The sequence below is a fragment of the Procambarus clarkii genome, chromosome 31 (assembly GCF_040958095.1).
Source record: "Procambarus clarkii isolate CNS0578487 chromosome 31, FALCON_Pclarkii_2.0, whole genome shotgun sequence".
Taxonomy (NCBI): domain Eukaryota; kingdom Metazoa; phylum Arthropoda; class Malacostraca; order Decapoda; family Cambaridae; genus Procambarus; species Procambarus clarkii.
In genome coordinates, this window is record NC_091180.1 from 17,048,849 (window position 1) to 17,068,964 (window position 20,116).

At 44.7% G+C, this 20,116-nt stretch overlaps 1 protein-coding gene across 1 annotated transcript in view; it reads right to left on the reverse strand.

The window, feature by feature from the left end:
* Positions 1-1,382: 1,382 nt before the first annotated feature.
* LOC123748309 (uncharacterized) overlaps positions 1,383-20,116 on the reverse strand; it is a 137,356-nt gene continuing 118,622 nt past the window's right edge. The window contains exons 2-3 of the mRNA XM_069334419.1: positions 9,332-9,492; positions 1,383-3,111 (exon numbers count right to left, since the gene is read on the reverse strand). Of these exons, the coding sequence (XP_069190520.1) occupies positions 3,049-3,111; positions 9,332-9,492 (224 nt within the window). The 3' untranslated portion in view covers positions 1,383-3,048. The remainder of the gene's footprint in view (positions 3,112-9,331; positions 9,493-20,116) is intronic.

The window sequence follows — 20,116 nt, forward strand, 5'->3', positions numbered from 1 at the left end:
TCAAGATGTTGAATGATAGACAGCTTAGTGATAACGACCACATTCTCTTAGCTACGAATCATAATTCAGGTGTTTGAAGTTCACAATATCTTGTAGAATTACTTAACAAGTAACCTTACACTTTGTTTCCCAGGGCATGCAACTCACAGCTTGCAGATGTTTAGGGCTCTGGGCTTGACCCTAAGAGCTCTGGGCTTGGCCCTAAGGGCAATTTGCTAGACCTCCAGGAACTATACTAAGATTTCAAGGTCTAGTGAACACATTCGTGTCCTGAATGCAAACATCATTCATCTTTATTTTTTTTCATGTGCGTGGAAGTATCATTCACCTGCATGAATGAAGACAAGCATCATTCATCTGCCAAGCGCGTGCAAGCATCACTCACCTCCCGAGAGCGAAGCATCTCCCGTGATGAGACAAGGGTTTGGAAGCCTGGGTTCGAGATTGGAAAACAGCCTCACACAGTCCTCGTACACAGCCTCCCAGCCCACCGCCTCAGGAGCTACTGGCCCGACACCTTCATCTCCTTGGTCTACACACTTCATGCTTCCATCTTGGACATTCTCGAAGCTTCCTAGTCATTGACATATAGAAGATTACATCTAGCCTTCTTAAATATCCAAGCGGTTGATTCGACGTATATTTTATGAAGACCTTAGCCACTCGGTATTCGATATCTTCAAGACATTGATGCATGGTTGAAAGTAATTAAGAATGCTAATTGGTTCAGATGGTTCAGTATTTCCTTCGAATCTTGTGATATTTTCATGATTCACGTTCCCAGTACGACTCGTCAATGTGAAGAAACATGTAATATTGTGTTCTCTGCTCTCAGTTATTATCGTCAAATGGCTCTTGATGGAGCTTCAACTCTCTTCTTGGCCTTACTGAATACTGTCAGCGCTGTTCTTGACGTCACAGATGAACTCTGAATTCGCGAATTTCGAACACTTGAGTGTTCATGACACATTTCGAGCGACTGTGTGGCGGATCCCATGAACGACGCTTACGTAGCCAAATAAGCTTCAATTAACCAGTAGAGTGTGCCACGCTTACCTGCTATAAACAGACGCTCAGGTACCATACACATCTCAAGCCGTTACCCCTTGGTATGTCCTTGGATTCCAGACCTTCCTATTCCCACCAGGTAGGTTCCACCTGGAAGGTTCCAATCTGGTCGGCTCCACCTGGAAGGTTTCCATCTGGAGGGCTCCTTCGCAGTAGGTTCCGACCTGGAAGGTTCCTCCCTGGATGGTTCCTCCCTAGAGGGTCCCCACCTTGAACTTGGGGTTTGTTGGAGTCCGCCTTCCCACTTGGAAGGTCGACTCGTGGAAGCCAAGAGATGAAGTGGTATCTCTCATGTATGAATAAGCAATTATCAGTGGAAGTGTACATTTTTATTTCCCAAGTTTGAACACTAAACTTCAAGTTGAACAATATATATATTTTTACATTGTATTCTCTACACACAAAGGCATTGAAGAAAAGTAAACAAATTATTTAACGCAGTCATTAACACATTTATACGCTATGAGGAAATGTATAAAATAATGATTAACCCTTATATGATAAAATCATTGCTTCAGTAAGCAAAAGAACAATCATTATTATAAATTTATCATTTATTTATATATATATGTATATATATATATCCAGAATTTTCATTATTAATAACGACAGATCCTAAAGAAATGCGTAACAAATATATATTCTTAAAAATAATAACATGAATTTGTTATAGATTATAAATTTATAGGCGATATTTTTTTTATCCCAGTGATGAACAAGGAAGAAGTACGTATTGTATAAGTTATATAATTATATATTATAACTTCACAAGCCAGGTTGTGGAGAAAATATGGAGCTAGGCGGGCAGTGGGTTAGGTTGTGCCCCAACCCACCGCTCTCACCTTATACTAACCTCCCTGATAACTTATACTAACCTCCCTGATGACTTATACTAACCTCCCTGATGACTTATACTAGCGATACACACACACACATTGACCACATCAAATCCCGAGGCTGCTCCCATTGTTACTATACATTTTCTTTGTTTTTAACCTGTTACCATCTGAGAAACGAGAACGAAGGAATACTAAATCGTTCCTTGGCTCAACTAAGGCTCTAGTGCAGTGATCCAGGGAGGTTCATGCTTCAAGTGGTAGAAATGCTGTTGTTGCTTGAGATGGCTCTTTTCTTATATGGGCCCTAATGATGTCACCTTCCTGGCAAAGGAACCGGGAAACCTATAATTGATCTGAAATGCTCTTCTTAATCACCCCTGGATGGTAATGATGATGCCACTTGTGTGGTTATGCTCCAGGAGACCCTAGTTAACATAGTTGTATGCCCTGCCATTGCGACAGGTCAACAGCCACCTTAGAGGGTGTCCACATACACAGGCCGTCCGGGAACACAGTGAGTGACCTAGTGAACCCCGTGGCTCAGGTCGGGGTCATTAGGTCATCGAGTGCTCGCAGAACAGGCCATCTTGGGCAGTATGACTGTATGACGCTGGCTACCTGCAAAGAGGTTTTCTTTGCAGCTTCTGGCAAGGTCAGAAACACATGCGCGTGTTAGTCCTCTGGAAACAAACTGTTGGTCTCTTGCTTATGCTTCATTTTAAACAATATTGCTTAAATATCCCACCTATTTCGCGAATGTTTTAGTCTGCCAAGTCCCACCTGAGGCCTGAATCCTACCCGCGGCTTCGTGTGCACAGTATTAATTGTAATTTATTGTAACGAATCACTCTTCCTTCTCCCCTCATTCTGTTGCATTTATTGCGAAATATTATTAATATTATTGCCCTCCAGATAAAGATATGGCCTGATACCATGTAGCCACATCAAGAGTTGACCCCTTTGATGGTCGGAGAGCTGGTAACTGCAGAGAAGGTGGCAGCGATTCCTGTCAGTGGTGTTGGTGATTGAGGGAGGGGCAGAGGCTGGGTCGACAGGTTGCTATTGCGTGAGGGGGGGGGGGGGAGATGGGGAGAGTGAGGGGGAGAGGAAGGAGGGCGATGTATCTCCACCAGCAAGGTTATCACTTCCCGCCCCGCGCCCACCGGATGATAGCGTCAGCCAGCACGTCCAGGTGAGCTTTCGTCTGTCGAAAGAAAATGTGGATTACTATTATGCTATTAGTAATAATAATTATTATTATTAATCTGGTCGGTTATATTATTATTTTAATTATTATTATTATATATTTTTGGTTTGCCCGGCACTTGTAAAAGCTTACATGGAAGTTTACAGGATAGAACTGTTCACAGTTGGAGGCCCGACGCTTGGGGCCAGCCTCACCAAAATTTGAAGGGAAAGCGGTCTGGGGTACAGACAGGGTATCACACCAAACCTGTCTCCTGAAACCCACATAAAAAGAATAACGTCTGCGGCATATGCGAGGCTGGCTAACATCAGTAGCTAGGCTACTGTAAGAGCAAGAGGACGGGCGAATGGTGGTGTGAGGAAGACCTTCTTCAGTGTGAGTGGTCACAGTGGTGTGAGGAAGACCTTCTTCAGTGTGAGAGTGTTCACAGTGGTGTGAGGAAGACCTTCTTCAGTGTGAGAGTGTTCACAGTGGTGTGAGGAAGACCTTCTTCAGTGTGAGAGTGGTCACAGTGGTGTGAGGAAGACCTTCTTCAGTGTGAGAGTGTTCACAGTGGTGTGAGGGAGACCTTCTTCAGTGTGAGAGTGTTCACAGTGGTGTGAGGGAGACCTTCTTCAGTGTGAGAGTGGTCACAGTGGTGTGAGGGAGACCTTCTTCAGTGTGAGAGTGTTCACAGTGGTGTGAGGAAGACCTTCTTCAGTGTGAGAGTGTTCACAGTGGTGTGAGGAAGACCTTCTTCAGTGTGAGAGTGTTCACAGTGGTGTGAGGGAGACCTTCTTCAGTGTGAGAGAAGTGAGGAAGAGGAATGACGTGAAAAGTGAAGCAGTTGAGACTAAGTGTATACACAGTCTCAAGAGCAGCCATGGTAACAAGCAAGAGGATCGGCAGTCATTGTAATAAACGACTGACAGCCGGAAGGTTGGGACCCAGAAGCTGAAGCTCATCCGTCACAAACATACATATAAATGTGAATATACACACGCGCATGGCATGGGCCCAGAGCTGGTGGAAGAAATGTGATGGAAAGAGGGATTTAATAATCAGAATTTATTAAAAAAATGCCTCCGTCGCCATAACAACGAGGTCATTAGTGTTGTATAAATACAATTATACGAAGCTGTATCAAGTTCCAAGATTTGTTCTCCCTTTAGGATGTTTAACCTGAGAAATATGATGTATGAGCACAGTGTTTCTTCTTCTGGCACATCCTCAAAAATATATTTAGGAACTGAATCACTGCAGCTTGACAATTTGGAGCAGTTTTTGTCTGCACTGCAGCGTCTGGGATGCTCACAGACGTAGGTTCGAATCCTCGTCACAGCCCGTGTGGATTTGTTTTTGTCTGCTCTCCTTCAGCCTGAGCAGAGGTCTCACAAGCCACAGTCAAGTGCCCATCACTTGGTGAAGGGAACTATCAGGAGGAAGCACCAAGCCATTACCACTATATAGCACTTGAAAGGAGTCGGGATAAGGATTTGGGATGGAACCGGGGAAGGAATAGTGGCCAACCACTTGGACGGTCGGGGATTGAACGCTGACCTGCATGAAGCGAGACCGTCGCTCTACCGTCCAGCCCAACTACCGTTCAGTGGGTGAACTGAACAAAAGGGGTCATCTCGAGGGGAAGATTCACCCTTAGTCTGTCTCATATCCTTTGGCCAAAAATGACGACAAAATGCTTGCTGTGGCAGGTGAACAAGATGGTGACTGGCAGGTGAACAAGATGGTGACTGTGGCAGGTGAACAAGATGGTGACTGTGGCAGGTGAACAAGATGGTGACTGTGGCAGGTGAACAAGATGGTGACTGTGGGAGGTGAACAAGATGGTGGCTGTGGCAGGTGAACAAGATGGTGGCTGTGGGAGGTGAACAAGATGGTGGCTGTGGCAGGTGAACAAGATGGTGGCTGTGGCAGGTGAACAAGATGGTGACTGTGGCAGGTGAACAAGATGGTGGCTGTGGCAGGTGAACAAGATGGTGGCTGTGGCAGGTGAACAAGATGGTGACTGTGGCAGGTGAACAAGATGGTGGCTGTGGCAGGTGAACAAGATGGTGGCTGTGGCAGGTGAACAAGATGGTGACTGTGGCAGGTGAACAAGATGGTGGCTGTGGCAGGTGAACAAGATGGTGACTGTGGCAGGTGAACAAGATGGTGGCTGTGGCAGGTGAACAAGATGGTGGCTGTGGCAGGTGAACAAGATGGTGGCTGTGGCAGGTGAACAAGATGGTGACTGTGGCAGGTGAACAAGATGGTGGCTGTGGCAGGTGAACAAGATGGTGACTGTGGCAGGTGAACAAGATGGTGGCTGTGGCAGGTGAACAAGATGGTGACTGTGGCAGGTGAACAAGATGGTGGCTGTGGCAGGTGAACAAGATGGTGGCTGTGGCAGGTGAACAAGATGGTGGCTGTGGCAGGTGAACAAGATGGTGACTGTGGCAGGTGAACAAGATGGTGGCTGTGGGAGGTGAACAAGATGGTGACTGTGGGAGGTGAACAAGATGGTGGCTGTAGCAGGTGAACAAGATGGTGGCTGTGGCAGGTGAACAAGATGGTGACTGTGGCAGGTGAACAAGATGGTGGCTGTGGCAGGTGAACAAGATGGTGGCTGTGGGAGGTGAACAAGATGGTGGCTGTGGCAGGTGAACAAGATGGTGGCTGTGGCAGGTGAACAAGATGGTGACTGTGGCAGGTGAACAAGATGGTGACTGTGGGAGGTGAACAAGATGGTGGCTGTAGCAGGTGAACAAGATGGTGACTGTGGCAGGTGAACAAGATGGTGACTGTGGGAGGTGTAGAGATGAGATCAGTCAGGCGGTATAACGAGGATGCTTGAAGAAGGAAGATGAAATTTGTGAGGTTATGGATAGAGCTAAGGTAAGGGATAGCGCTAAGGGTAGGAATAGAGTCAATGGAAGTTATAGAGCAAAGTGATGTTATAGAGGCTAGGGTAAGGTTAAAATCTAGGATAGGGATAGAGCCAAGAGTAGGAAGAGACCAAAGGGAAGGGATAGAGCAAAAGACAGGGATAGAACCAAGGCTAGGGACAGAGCCAAACGAAAGGATAGAACCAAAGATAGGGTAAAAAAAAACAAGGCTATGAGATTAAGCCAAGAGAAGGGATAGATACAAGGACAGAGGAGGTAGAGCCAATAGTAAGGATAAAGCCAATATAAGAGATAGAGCCTAAGGTAAGAGACAAAGCCAAGAGTAAGGATAGTACCAAGGGTAGGGATAGAGCCAAGGGAAATGATACAGCCAAGGAAGGGATAGAACCATGGTTAGGGATAAACCCAAATTAAGTTGCAGAGCTAAAGGTAAGAATTGAGACGCTTAGGAAATGGACACACCCAAGGTAAAAGAGGGACGGAGAGGAGTAGGAAGAGTAAGAGTGAAGAACAGTGAAAATGGAAGCAGAGGAACAGTGATTATGAGAAGGTGGAGATGAGCAGTGACACTACTTAGCTAATAGTGAGAGGATAGAGAGGAACAGTCGCAAAGAAAAGAAGACAGTAATAGGAGAGGATAACAGTATAGAAAGAAAACATGACAGTGAGAGTGAAGAGAGGGAGAAAAAGAGAATGCCTGAATAAATATGAACAAATAAATGTGAATAAATATGGACTTGGCCCTGCTGGGCACACTTCCTACCAAAGGCCTCAGTGGTAGCAAGTCCGCTGCTGCTGCCAATACTTCAGATGGAAAATCCTCGCTGGTACCATAACTTCATAACATTTCCCCTACTGCCAGGAATACCTAATAAGATCACTTCCCCCCACTGCCACCAATGTTTCGCATGATAACCTCACTGCCACCAATGGTTCGCATGATAACCTCACTGCCACCAATGCTTCGCATGATAACCTCGCTGCCACCAATGCTTCGCATGATAACCTCGCTGCCACCAATGGTTCGCAAGATAACCTCGCTGCCACCAATCCTTCGCAGGATAACCTCGCTGCCACCAATGCTTCGCATGATAACCTCGCTGCCACCAATGCTTCGCATGATAACCTCACTGCCACCAATGCTTCGCATGATAACCTCGCTGCCACCAATGCTTTGCATGATAACCTCGCTGCCACCAATGCTTCGCATGATAACCTCGCTGCCACCAATCCTTCGCATGATAACCTCGCTGCCACCAATCCTTCGCATGATAACCTCGCTGCCACCAATCCTTCGCATGATAACCTTGCTGCCACCAATGGTTCGCATGATAACCTCGCTGCCACCAATCCTTCGCATGATAACCTCGCTGCCACCAATGCTTTGCCAAATCCCTCTGCAGCTACCAATACTTCCTAAAGCTTACTTTTTTTCCTAGGAACTTCTCCATTTTTAAACAAAAGTGTTGTCATACAAAAGAATTTTATATATAATGCCTTTTAGTATGTTCCTGCAGGTGTCACACAAATAATAATGGTGTTCATAAATATGGGCTAATGTACCATTTTAAGCCCAAACCATTTAGACTAAATGTAGATATCCCGTTTTAAACACCATTGTTAAAATTTATATAAGCGCAAATCTCTCGTATATCGAGCATATTGCAAATGACTCTGAGTAATGCATCGTCCAATCATAATTTTATGTTTTTTTTATAGATAATTGTGCCAACTATTGGCGAATTCTTTTATACACTAGTGTGTCATTTTCTTGTTAATATACTTGTGCACCATTTGCCTACACATATACTCTTGTGCATCATTCGTCTACACATACTCTTGTATGTGTAGATATATATTATAGGGGAGACATGATAACCACCTACAAAATTCTCAGGGGAATTGACAGGGTGGACAAAGACAAACTCTTCAGCACGGGTGGGACACGAACAAGGGGCCACAAGTGGAAACTTAGTACCCAGATGAGCCACAGAGACGTTAGAAAGAATTTTTTCAGTGTCAGAGTAGTTGATAAATGGAATGCTCTAGGAAGTGATGTGGTGGAGGCTGACTCCATACACAGTTTCATCTGGACAACTGAGTCCAGGCATGGAGACCTCCCCTTCAAAAGGACATACCTGCTATGGAGAAAGTACAACCCAAAGCGACAAAAATCATTCCAGAACTAAGTCGACGCTCACGCCAGGAACGGTTAAGGACCACAGGGCTAACATCACTACAAACCAGACATGACAAGGCGGATCTCATCGAAACTGTTAAAATGCTGAACATGTTAGGAGATATTAATCCAGACCAAGTCTTTAAAAATGCAGATGCAACACAAACAAGGGGCAACAGTTTCAAGCTCATCAAGCCACAGTGTTGGACAGAAGACAAATAGTTTTTCACCCATAAGATTAACTCATGGAACCCCTTACCAGTCGAAGCTATAAATGCCAAGATATCGCTGCAGTTCAAAATGCAGTTAGAACAAAAATCTCAGTAAAAAGGTAGAAACCTTTCACAAGCTGCCGGCTTCCTGTCCCCGTCGAGGTCACTAAGATAGACGGTGTCCTTCAGGTAAACATACTTAGGCTTATGTTGAGGTCCCCCTCAAGGTGGAACTGCTCACCCTCCTCAGGATACAACCTCAGAACACTTACCTAATTTTCAGTTATCTGTTTTCTGCTTAGTGAATATAGGCATTAGGTGAAAGGAAACGTGCCCAGTCATTTCTGTCCCACCCGGGAATCGAGCCTGTGATCTCCAAATGTGAGTCGAGAACGAAGCCAAGTATACTACGAGACTCAAGCATAGATTAAGGGACAAGAACCCATCTGTGATACAGTGGAGGAGTGTAATTGTCATCCCGGTGAAACACGCGATCAAACATTCGAATCTCCACTGAGGTTACTTAGCAAGGCTCAGTCCCTTACAAGAAACTCTTCACAGAACACATAATAATAATAATAATAATAATAATAATAATAATAATAATAATAATAATAATGTTTATTGAGATAAAAATGCAGACATACAAAATGAATTACAAACAGAATGTTAGATTTCTAGGTAGACCCAGTATATACTGTGCCTAAAATCACTAATACGGGCAATCACATAAGCAATTCGGACATTGCATCAGCATACATAAGTAGACAACAGACGACAGCATACATTTGTGTTGGATACATATTTATTTACACATAAGGTAAGCGGCTTGGAATACATTTGCATGTATTTCTACTTAATAGCCGTTTTCTACTTAATCTACAGGTAAGAGTTCGCAGTGTGCTAGTAGACAAAGAAGGTGGAGTTGGGAGATCACTCACCGTCTTGTAGAACATACACTGCTGTCTATCTTCATCCTCGCCATCTGGACAATCTATGAAGCCATCACACAAAACGTGGTCATCAATGCACCGATATCGACCCATCCGGTCTGGCGACGGACACGGAAACCGTTCCATTTGGTCCTCTGCCGCCGGACAGTCTGTCAAGGGAGGGGGAGGAGAGGGTGTTAGTCCTTAAAGGGGCGTCCTAAGGGAGAGGTCGGGGTATGAGTCATTAGTTGTGGCAGGGGAGAAGATATGGTACGAAAAAAAAAAAAAAAAGGGTAATTGATTAATGAAAGTATATAAAATGTACATTAGTTATACCATAACACCCTTTTCGTTTTCTGTGATTGGTTAAAAAGAGGGTAGACTATAAGAACCTGGCATTTGTTTCGCATTTCAAAACAAGAGAAGAATGCGAAAAGAGTTGCCATCCGGGCTTCTTTAGAATGATTAGCAACATTCTTATCAATATTTTCTCGTGGAGTCTTCGAGGAAGGAGAAAAGTTGAAAAAAAGAAAAACCAGAAAATACTCTGAGATAAAACACATCTAGAGTTTCTCTCTGGTCTTGTTTCCAGCCTCCTTATTTTAGTCATGATTTATTAATTGAATAAATACAATTGGGTTATAGATTACATGACAGATTCATACTAATAAGACACTGTTCCTATTCAGTTAATTCAGTGCTCATATGTAAAGTGTTTCAAGCTACAATGCACATTGTTACATGTGGTTATTGAGGCCTATCAATCACTGGGGGTTATTGAGGCCTATCAATCACTGGGGGTTATTGAGGCCTATCAATCACTGGGGGTTATTGAGGCCTATCAATCACTGGGGGTTATTGAGGCCTATCAATCACTGGGGGTTATTGAGGCCTATCAATCACTGGGGGTTATTGAGGCCTATCAATCACTGGGGGTTATTGAGGCCTATCAATCACTGGGGGTTATTGAGGCCTATCAATCACTGGGGGTTATTGAGGCCTATCAATCACTGGGGGTTATTGAGGCCTATCAATCACTGGGGGTTATTGAGGCCTATCAATCACTGGGGGTTATTGAGGCCTATCAATCACTGGGGGTTATTGAGGCCTATCAATCACTGGGGGTTATTGAGGCCTATCAATCACTGGGGGTTATTGAGGCCTATCAATCACTGGGGGTTATTGAGGCCTATCAATCACTGGGGGTTATTGAGGCCTATCAATCACTGGGGGTTATTGAGGCCTATCAATCACTGGGGGTTATTGAGGCCTATAAAGGTAGTATAGTCGGGTTCGTTCTCGACTCACAATCAAGAATTCCGGTATCGAATCCCGGGCAGGACAGAAATGGCTGGGCGCATTTCGTATCTCCTAATGCACCTGTTTGCCCGAAACGCATTGCGTAATAGTGGCTTTAGGCATTGTATGTACTAGCTCTATCTATATATCAATCCATTAATGTAACATCACTTGTATGTATATACCTTACCTGAATAAACATCTGAATCTGAATCTGAATCTGTTCACGTAGCAGTAAGTAGGAAATCAGGAGGTGGTCAGCTTTTTGTGGGGTTGCATCCTGGCCGGGGTCAGTAATTCGACCTTGTTGGGGAAAAGGGGGCGGGGACCTCGATATAAGCCTAACGTGTATGAATATATTCTGGCTGCCTGTCCCCGACACATTAAATTATTATTATTAATTATGTGTATTGGTTTGCTGTTGGGCCAAGGGCCTGTCTACCTTAGGAAGGTTATTAAGGCCTATCAACATCTGGAGGGTTATTAAGGCCTATCAACATCTGGAGGGATATTAAGGTCTATCAACATCTGGAGGGTTATTAAGGCCTATCAACATCTGGAGGGATATTAAGGTCTATCAACATCTAGAGGGTTATTAAGGTCTATCAACATCTGGGGGGATATTAAGGTCTATCAACATCTGGAGGGTTATTAAGGCCTATCAACATCTGGAGGGATATTAAGGTCTATCAACATCTGGAGGGTTATTAAGGTCTATCAACATCTGGAGGGTTATTAAGGTCTATCAACATCTGGAGGGTTATTAAGGTCTATCAACATCTGGAGGGTTATTAAGGTCTATCAACATCTGGAGGGTTATTAAGGTCTATCAACATCTGGAGGGTTATTAAGGTCTATCAACATCTGGAGGGTTATTAAGGTCTATCAACATCTGGAGGGTTATTAAGGTCTATCAACATCTGGAGGGTTATTAAGGTCTATCAACATCTGGAGGGTTATTAAGGTCTATCAACATCTGGAGGGTTATTAAGGTCTATCAACATCTGGAGGGTTATTAAGGCCTATCAACATCTGGAGGGTGATTAAGGCCTATCAACATCTAGAGGGTTATTAAAACCTATCAACATCTGGAGGGTTATTAAGACCTATCAACATCTGGAGGGTTATTAAGACCTATCAACATCTGGAGGGTTATTTAAGCCTCTCAACCTCTGGAGGTTCAAGGTCTATAATAATCAACCAGTGATAGGTTGATTAAGGCCACCACAATAGCTTATTGATCTGCCAGGAAATACACTCTGAAACAAAGTGTCAGTGTAAGTACATCGAGAAGCGCGGCACACCTCGCTGGGTGTATACCTAGTTCCTGTGTAAAGTGTTCCATATTCCTGTGTAAAGTGTTCTGTGTTCATACGTAATAGGATCCATATTCCTAGTGTTACAGTCTTCCCCATGCACAGCTGTGAATATGTCTCTTCCCTCTGCCTTCAACACCGTCGTGATAGGTGATAGGGCCAGTGGTGGAGCAGCCACTGCTCCACCACTGGCCCACTCCACCTCGAGGGCTCCTCCAACCTCCAGCCACTGCTTCACCACTGGCCCACTCCACCTCGAGGGCTCCTTCAACCTCCACCACTGGCCCACTCCACCTGGAGAGCTCCACCACTGGCCCACTCCACCTCGAGGGCTCCTTCAACCTCCACCACTGGCCCACTCCACCTGGAGAGTTCCACCACTGGCCCACTCCACCTCGAAGGCTCCTTCAACCTCCAGCCACTGCTCCACCCCACCTGGAGAGCACCACTGGCGCACTCCACCTGGAGAGCTCCACCACTGGCCCACTCCACCTGGAAAGCTCCACAACTGGCCCACTCCGCCTGGAGAGCTCCACCCGCCAGGTGTTAGCCGACTACACGTTCTGCACCTGCAAATGACCAACTCGTTTGGAGGTGCAAACAAGCATTCAACTGGTGCTACACGCCTGCATGACGATATTCACCGGCGTATGTAAGCAACGGCCAGCGACCCGGCAGGCACAGCACCGCTCCTGTGTCAGGTAAGTCCACTACGGGCTCACCATAGCCCGTGCTACTTGGAACATTTTGTTTCCCAGTAGCTGAATCTATAACAACAACAAGAGACCCGAAAGGCAGACGACTTCTGGCGCTCTTTTGTTTCCTGCGTCGTCCCTCACTGGACGTGGTCTCGTCTACGACGTGTGACGAAGGAAGTACAGCACAATGTAAATATTGTATAGTCACCCCTTTTTTATAATGTAAATTATATATTCATTTTACCATTGTTAGTGTTAAGCCAAGTTTCCAAGTTTTGTTATTATTATTTATGTTATTATTATTATTAAGTAAAGAGTTTAATTGTTCATGCTTATTAATTTTTTCCTGTAACTATTCACACCACAAAGGACGGAAGCAGTTTTATTTTAATTTAATCTTTTTTTTCTTTAATGTGCGTGAGGCACACATCACCTGGCGGGGTGGTAGCTGCGCTCTCTCCGACACATCACCTGGCGGGGTGGTAGCTGCGCTCTCTCCGACACATCACCTGGCGGGGTGGTAGCTGCGCTCTCTCCGACACATCACCTGGCGGGGTGGTAGCTGCGCTCTCTCCGACACATCACCTGGCGGGGTGGTAGCTGCGCTCTCTCCGACACATTACCTGGCGGGGTGGTAGCTGCGCTCTCTCCGACACATCACCTGGCGGGGTGGTAGCTGCGCTCTCTCCGACACATCACCTGGCGGGGTGGTAGCTGCGCTCTCTCCGACACATCACCTGGCGGGGTGGTAGCTGCGCTCTCTCCGACACATCACCTGGCGGGGTGGTAGCTGCGCTCTCTCCGACACATCACCTGGCGGGGTGGTAGCTGCGCTCTCTCCGACACATCACCTGGCGGGGTGGTAGCTGCGCTCTCTCCGACACATCACCTGGCGGGGTGGTAGCTGCGCTCTCTCCGACACATTACCTGGCGGGGTGGTAGCTGCGCTCTCTCCGACACATCACCTGGCGGGGTGGTAGCTGCGCTCTCTCCGACACATCACCTGGCGGGGAGGTAGCTGCGCTCTCTCCGACACATCACACTATGTACCTCTTTATAAACCTATTGGCAAGAAGAAATTAAATCACATACCAATATACAACGTATTACATTTACAATCTATCGAAGTTCCTTCCACCGGGATCAACAGTTCCAATTTAAATGCAAATTTTTATTCCAAAGAATGTGTGTACAAGGAACATGAGAGTAATGTGCAGTTGTGGAGACACAAGTTACACAAACTAATAAAGCCAATATTACACAAAGTTTTTCGAGTAAAACTTAAACTAATTTGGGAAAAAGTTATTTAAAGGTCTGAAGGGGTAAACATTTAGCTTCTCTTTTAGTATAAGAAAATTGAGAAAGTTCAAGCAAAATGACAAACGAATACAATAAAAAGGTGATAATGATGATGAAGTTACTGTATAATGATGATGATGAAGTTACTGTATAATGATGATGATGAAGTTACTGTATAATGATGATGATGAAGTTACTGTATAATGATGATGATGATGATGATGAAGTTACTGTATAATGATGATGATGAAGTTACTGTATAATGATGATGATGAAGTTACTGTATAATGATGATGATGAAGTTACTGTATAATGATGATGATGAAGTTACTGTATAATGATGATGATGATGATGATGAAGTTACTGTATAATGATGATGATGATGATGAAGTTACTGTATAATGATGATGATGATGATGATGAAGTTACTGTATAATGATGATGATGATGATGAAGTTACTGTATAATGATGATGATGATGATGATGAAGTTACTGTATAATGATGATGATGATGATGAAGTTACTGTATAATGATGATGATGATGATGAAGTTACTGTATAATGATGATGATGATGATGAAGTTACTGTATAATGATGATGATGATGATGAAGTTACTGTATAATGATGATGATGATGATGAAGTTACTGTATAATGATGATGATGATGATGATGAAGTTACTGTATAATGATGATGATAATGATGATATTACTGTATAATGATGATGAAGTTACTGTATAATGATGATGATAATGATGATATTACTGTATAATGATGATGAAGTTACTGTATAATGATGATAATGATGATATTACTGTATAATGATGATGAAGTTACTGTATAATGATGATGATGATGATGATATTACTGTATAATGATGATGAAGTTACTGTATAATGATGATGATGATGATGATATTACTTAACAATGATGAATGTTTTGTATAAAACATCAGTCACTGAGGTAAACAAGGAAGTTCTCGTTCAAGCAATAAGGAAACCTTTGATGAGGTCCAGCCTCTCACGGCTGCATGTTTCAACACTAAACTGCTTTTACCTTCAAGTACTCAGATGCTGTGCAATATAATTTAAGAATCTGATATTTGACAAAGACAAGGGATACATAAACGGAGACGTGTATACTCCGCTTCTTGGTGTATGTATACTCGTGTGTGTGTGTGTGTGTGTGTGTGTGTGTGTGTGTGTGTGTGTGTGTGTGAGCAGGGAGGGAGTGAGAGCAGTTCACACGTTGTGAACCCTCTCATACATGCATAAACTTTAACAAAGCTCTCAGAACATATGAAACTTAATATGAGAGGATAATTTACCGACTCCATAAAATAACACGTAGAAACCGAAATAGAAGCCACGACCTTAAAAAAAGGCTCAATAAGCCCCAAAGAGCGTCTTAAGACCTCCAGGAAGACTAAGAAAGCTTTTAGAATCTCCAGAAAGCTTCCAGAATGTTTTTAGATCTCATGAAGGGTTTTCAGATATCCAGAAAGGTTTTATATTTATAAAGATTTCAGAAGGCTTCCAGAACGTTTCTAGATCTATAGAAGGTTACCATATTTCCAGAAAGACAAGGAGGCTTTCGAAAGGCTATTAGAAATCCAGGGAAGACTTTCAGATTTCCAAAAAGATGATAAGAGCGGCTTAAGTCCCTCTATTTACACATCGGAAACCTCTTAGAATCTCCTCCACCTTTGTATTTGCCACAAATACAGAAACAATAAGACTTAAAATAAACCTAAAGAAGAAGCCCTAGAAGTCTCCAGAGGTCCAATGGTTCCTATAGAATCTATCAAGGAAAGAGGGAAAAGATGAACCTGGACTTGCGTAACCACAGGGAGGCCGTAGGAGACTCCAGTGAGGTTTTGGAAACTCAGGACACCAAGAAATCTCAAGAGACGAGCATCCAAAAGTTGCCTGGAATTCCAAGCGATGGTAGAGAGGAGTCCTTAGCAAGTGCAGGTCCAGAGAGAAGCTGGAAGGAGCTTCGCAAGCTCTCCGGGGACACGCTGGAAAGCCGTTGGAGCAGATGGGAGAAACCAGCTGAAGAAGGGCATGGAGGTGGGGATGAAGAGAGGGGAGATGGAGGTGGGGGTGAAGAGAGGGGAGATGGAGGTTTGGGTGGTGCAGCATCACCAAGGCTCATCTCTGAAGTTCAAGGGTCAAGACAGCCAGCGCTCTTGTCCCAGCATCCTCCACCTGCTCTTCCTTCATTCCTCTCCCCCTTCTTCCCCCCCTTTCACGTTCTCACTGCCCTCATTCTCTCCCCCTCTTCCCGTCCTTCCTTTCCTCCTCTCTCCCCATCCCTCTCCCCCCCTTCCATGCCCAGTCTTCTGACTCCTTCTTGCACAGTCTGTCTTCTTACAAGGACACCGTGTGAAGTCCCTCTCTCATCTTCCTCATTATCTCCCATCTTATTATGTCTCATGTTGCTCATTATCTTTCATCTTACTCATTATCTCTCACTTTACTCATTATCTCACATCTTGCTCAGTATTATTTATCTTGGCTCACTTATTCATTATCTCATCTTCATTATTTTGCATTCTTGTTCCTCATCTTAGAACAATAGCTGACACCATACTGGGAGAGCTGACGTCATACTGGGAGGGCTGACACCATACTGGGAGAGCTGACACCATACTGGGAGAGCTGACACCATACTGGGAAGGCTGACTCTATACTGGGAAGGCTGACTCTATACTGGGAAGGCTGACTCTATACTGGGAAGGCTGACTCTATACTGGGAGAGCTGACACCATACTGGGAGGGCTGACACCATACTGGGAGGGCTAACACCATACTGGGAGAGCTGACGTCATGCTGGGAGAGCTGACGTCATACTGGGAAGGCTGACTCTATACTGGGAAGGCTGACTCTATACTGGGAAGGCTGACTTTATACTGGGAGAGCAGACACCATACTGGGAGAGCAGGCACCATACTGGGAGAGCAGGCACCATACTGGGAGAGCTGACACCATACTGGGAGGGCTGACACCATACTGGGAGGGCTAACACCATACTGGGAGGGCTGACGCCATACTGGGAGGGCTGACACCCTACTGGGTGGGTTGACACCATACTGGGAGGGCTGACACCATACTGGGAGGGCTGACACCATACTGGGAGGGTTGACACCATACTGGGAGGGTTGACACCATACTGGGAAGGCTGACTCTATACTGGGAAGGCTGACTCTATACTGGGAAGGCTGACTCTATACTGGGAAGGCTGACTCTATACTGGGAAGGCTGACTCTATACTGGGAAGGCTGACTTTATACTGGGAGAGCAGACACCATACTGGGAGAGCAGGCACCATACTGGGAGAGCAGGCACCATACTGGGAGAGCTGACACCATACTGGGAGGGCTGACACCATACTGGGAGGGCTAACACCATACTGGGAGGGCTGACGCCATACTGGGAGGGCTGACACCCTACTGGGTGGGTTGACACCATACTGGGAGGGCTGACACCATACTGGGAGGGCTGACACCATACTGGGAGGGTTGACACCATACTGGGAGGGTTGACACCATACTGGGAGGGTTGACACCATACTGGGAGAGCTGACACCATACTGGGAGGGCTGACGCCATACTGGGAGAGCTAACACCATACTGGGAGGGTTGACACCATACTGGGAGAGCTGACACCATACTGGGAGGGTTGACACCATACTGGGAGAGCTGACACCATACTGGGAGAGCTAACACCATACTGGGAGGGCTGACTATATAATGGGAGAGCTGACACCATACTGGGAGGGTTGACACCATACTGGGAGAGCTAACACCATACTGGGAGGGTTCACACCATACTGGGAGAGCTGACACCATACTGGGAGAGCTGACACCATACTGGGAGGGCTGACTCCATACTCACATATTACCCCCCCTCCCCCCAAAACACTTGAATATGTATCCCCAGCACGGAACCTTACACCGAAAAATGACAAGGAGAAACTAGAAAATGTCCAAAGATGTGTAACGAGACATCTTATCTCCAAAGATATCCGGAGCTGAGAGGAGTCAGCTATGAGGAAAGACTGAGAGAACTGCGCCTTACCACACTGGAGGAAAAAAGAGATAGGGGACATGATAATAATATATAAGATTCTAAGGTAAATTGACTAGGTAAACAAAGCGGGTTGGTTCAAAGTTAGGAACTGAAGAACGAGGAGCCATAAAGATAAACTACAGATGCAGATGAGTCTCAGAGACATCAGACAAGAACTGTCTCAGTGGCAGAGCTGTCAATAAGGGGAATAGGTGAGACGCAGAAGTCGTTGACGCTAATTCGATTCAAAGTTTTAAATGCAAACGTGATAAAAAGAGTGAGAAAAGTCATTTGGATTAATCTAAGAACGTTCGGAACGCGGGGGTTAGGAGCCTAACTCGTTCCTGCAAGCAGATCTAGGTGAGTATACACACACACTTTCGAGAAAGAGACCTGGGAGTGGATGTAACACCTTCTAACTCCTGAGGCAAATATAAATCTGATAACGACAGCAGCGTACTCTACGCTAGCAAAAGATAGAACGTCATTCAGAAACCTAAGTATAAATAAATAAACCTGAATAAACACATAAGGAAAGTGGAAAAGGTTCAGAAATTTGCGACGAGGCTCCTAGAGTTGCGAAGGATGGGATATGAAGAGCGACTGAACGATCTGAACCTGACGACGCTAGTAAAAAAGGATGGAGCTGGGAGATATGATAGAAACGTATAAAATACTTAGGGGGATTGACAGAGTAGAAATAGCTGAAATGTTCACACGGAATACCAACAGAACAAGGGGTCATGGGGGAAGCTGGACACTTAAATGAGCCATAGAAATGTTGGAAAGTTTTCTTTTAGCGTCAGAGTAATAGAAAAATAGAATGAACTAATAGAGCAGGTTGTGGAAGCTAACATTATTCAAATTTAAAAAACTAGATGTGATAGGGAAATAGAACAGGAGTCATTGCTTTAAATAACCGATGGGTAGAAAGGCGGGATCCTGCAGGCACAAATAGGTGAGCACACACGCCAACATAAGGACTGCCTTTAGAAACTTTTGTAAGGAATCATTCAGAACCTTGTATACCACATACGTCAGACCAATTCTGGAGTATGCAGCTCAAGCCTAGAGTCCATACCTAGTTAACACAAGACAAAGTTAGAGAAGATTCAGAGGTATGCCCCCAGACTAGTCCCAGAGCTGAGAGGTATGAGTTACGAGGAAAGACTGCAGGAATTAAACCTCACGTCCCAGGAAGACAGAAGAGTTAGGGGACGCAGGATCACCACCTCCAAATTTCTCAGAGGAATTACCCCGGTGGACAAAGACAATACAATTTAGCACGGGTGGAACACGAACAAGGGGACGCATGTGGAAATTTAGTACTCACAAGGGCCACAGAGACATTAGAAAGAATTTGTTCAGTATCAGGTGTTGTTAAGAAATGGTAAGCATTAGGCAGTGATGTGATGGAGGCTGACTACAGTTCCAAATGTAGATATGATAGAGCCCAATAGGCTCAGAAACCTTTACACCAGTTGAGAAGAGTTGAAAGGCGGGATCAAAGAGCTCAACCCTTGCAAGCACAATAAGGTTAATCAAATTCGATGAGTACACATATACGGTCAGGAAAAGGAGAGTAGTTCACATAAAAGAGAAGAGCATGGCATTAAGAACACGTGTGTGGGCATGTATAGAGGGAAGAACGTAAAGGGAAGACAGTTGAGGAAACAATGGATCAAGTCAAACAGAGATGTAAAGAGGCGGAAGTGAGACATTCAACCAACATTCAGAGATAAAGGGTGGACTATAACTGTCCATGGTTCAATACAATGCCAAAAAGCTACAATGAAAAGCAGCAAGGGCAAAATTACTGAGGACAGAAGAAACCCAGAATATATGCAACTGAGCTTCGAACGAATACATTAACATAAGAAAAAAACATGAAAATGACATTGCAGCCAAAGGAAAGAAACAACGGAAGTAATTACAATGTTATATACGAAGTAAAAATAACATTAAATTACCATGTGAGCAGATTACGCAAGAGGGGAGGAGAACATACAGGAAGTGACTGAGAAATTTGAGGAACTCGGTGCCAGTTTCCATGGAGTGTTCACTTCTCAGACGAAACACTTCCCAGTATTTGGGGAAGAAATACCC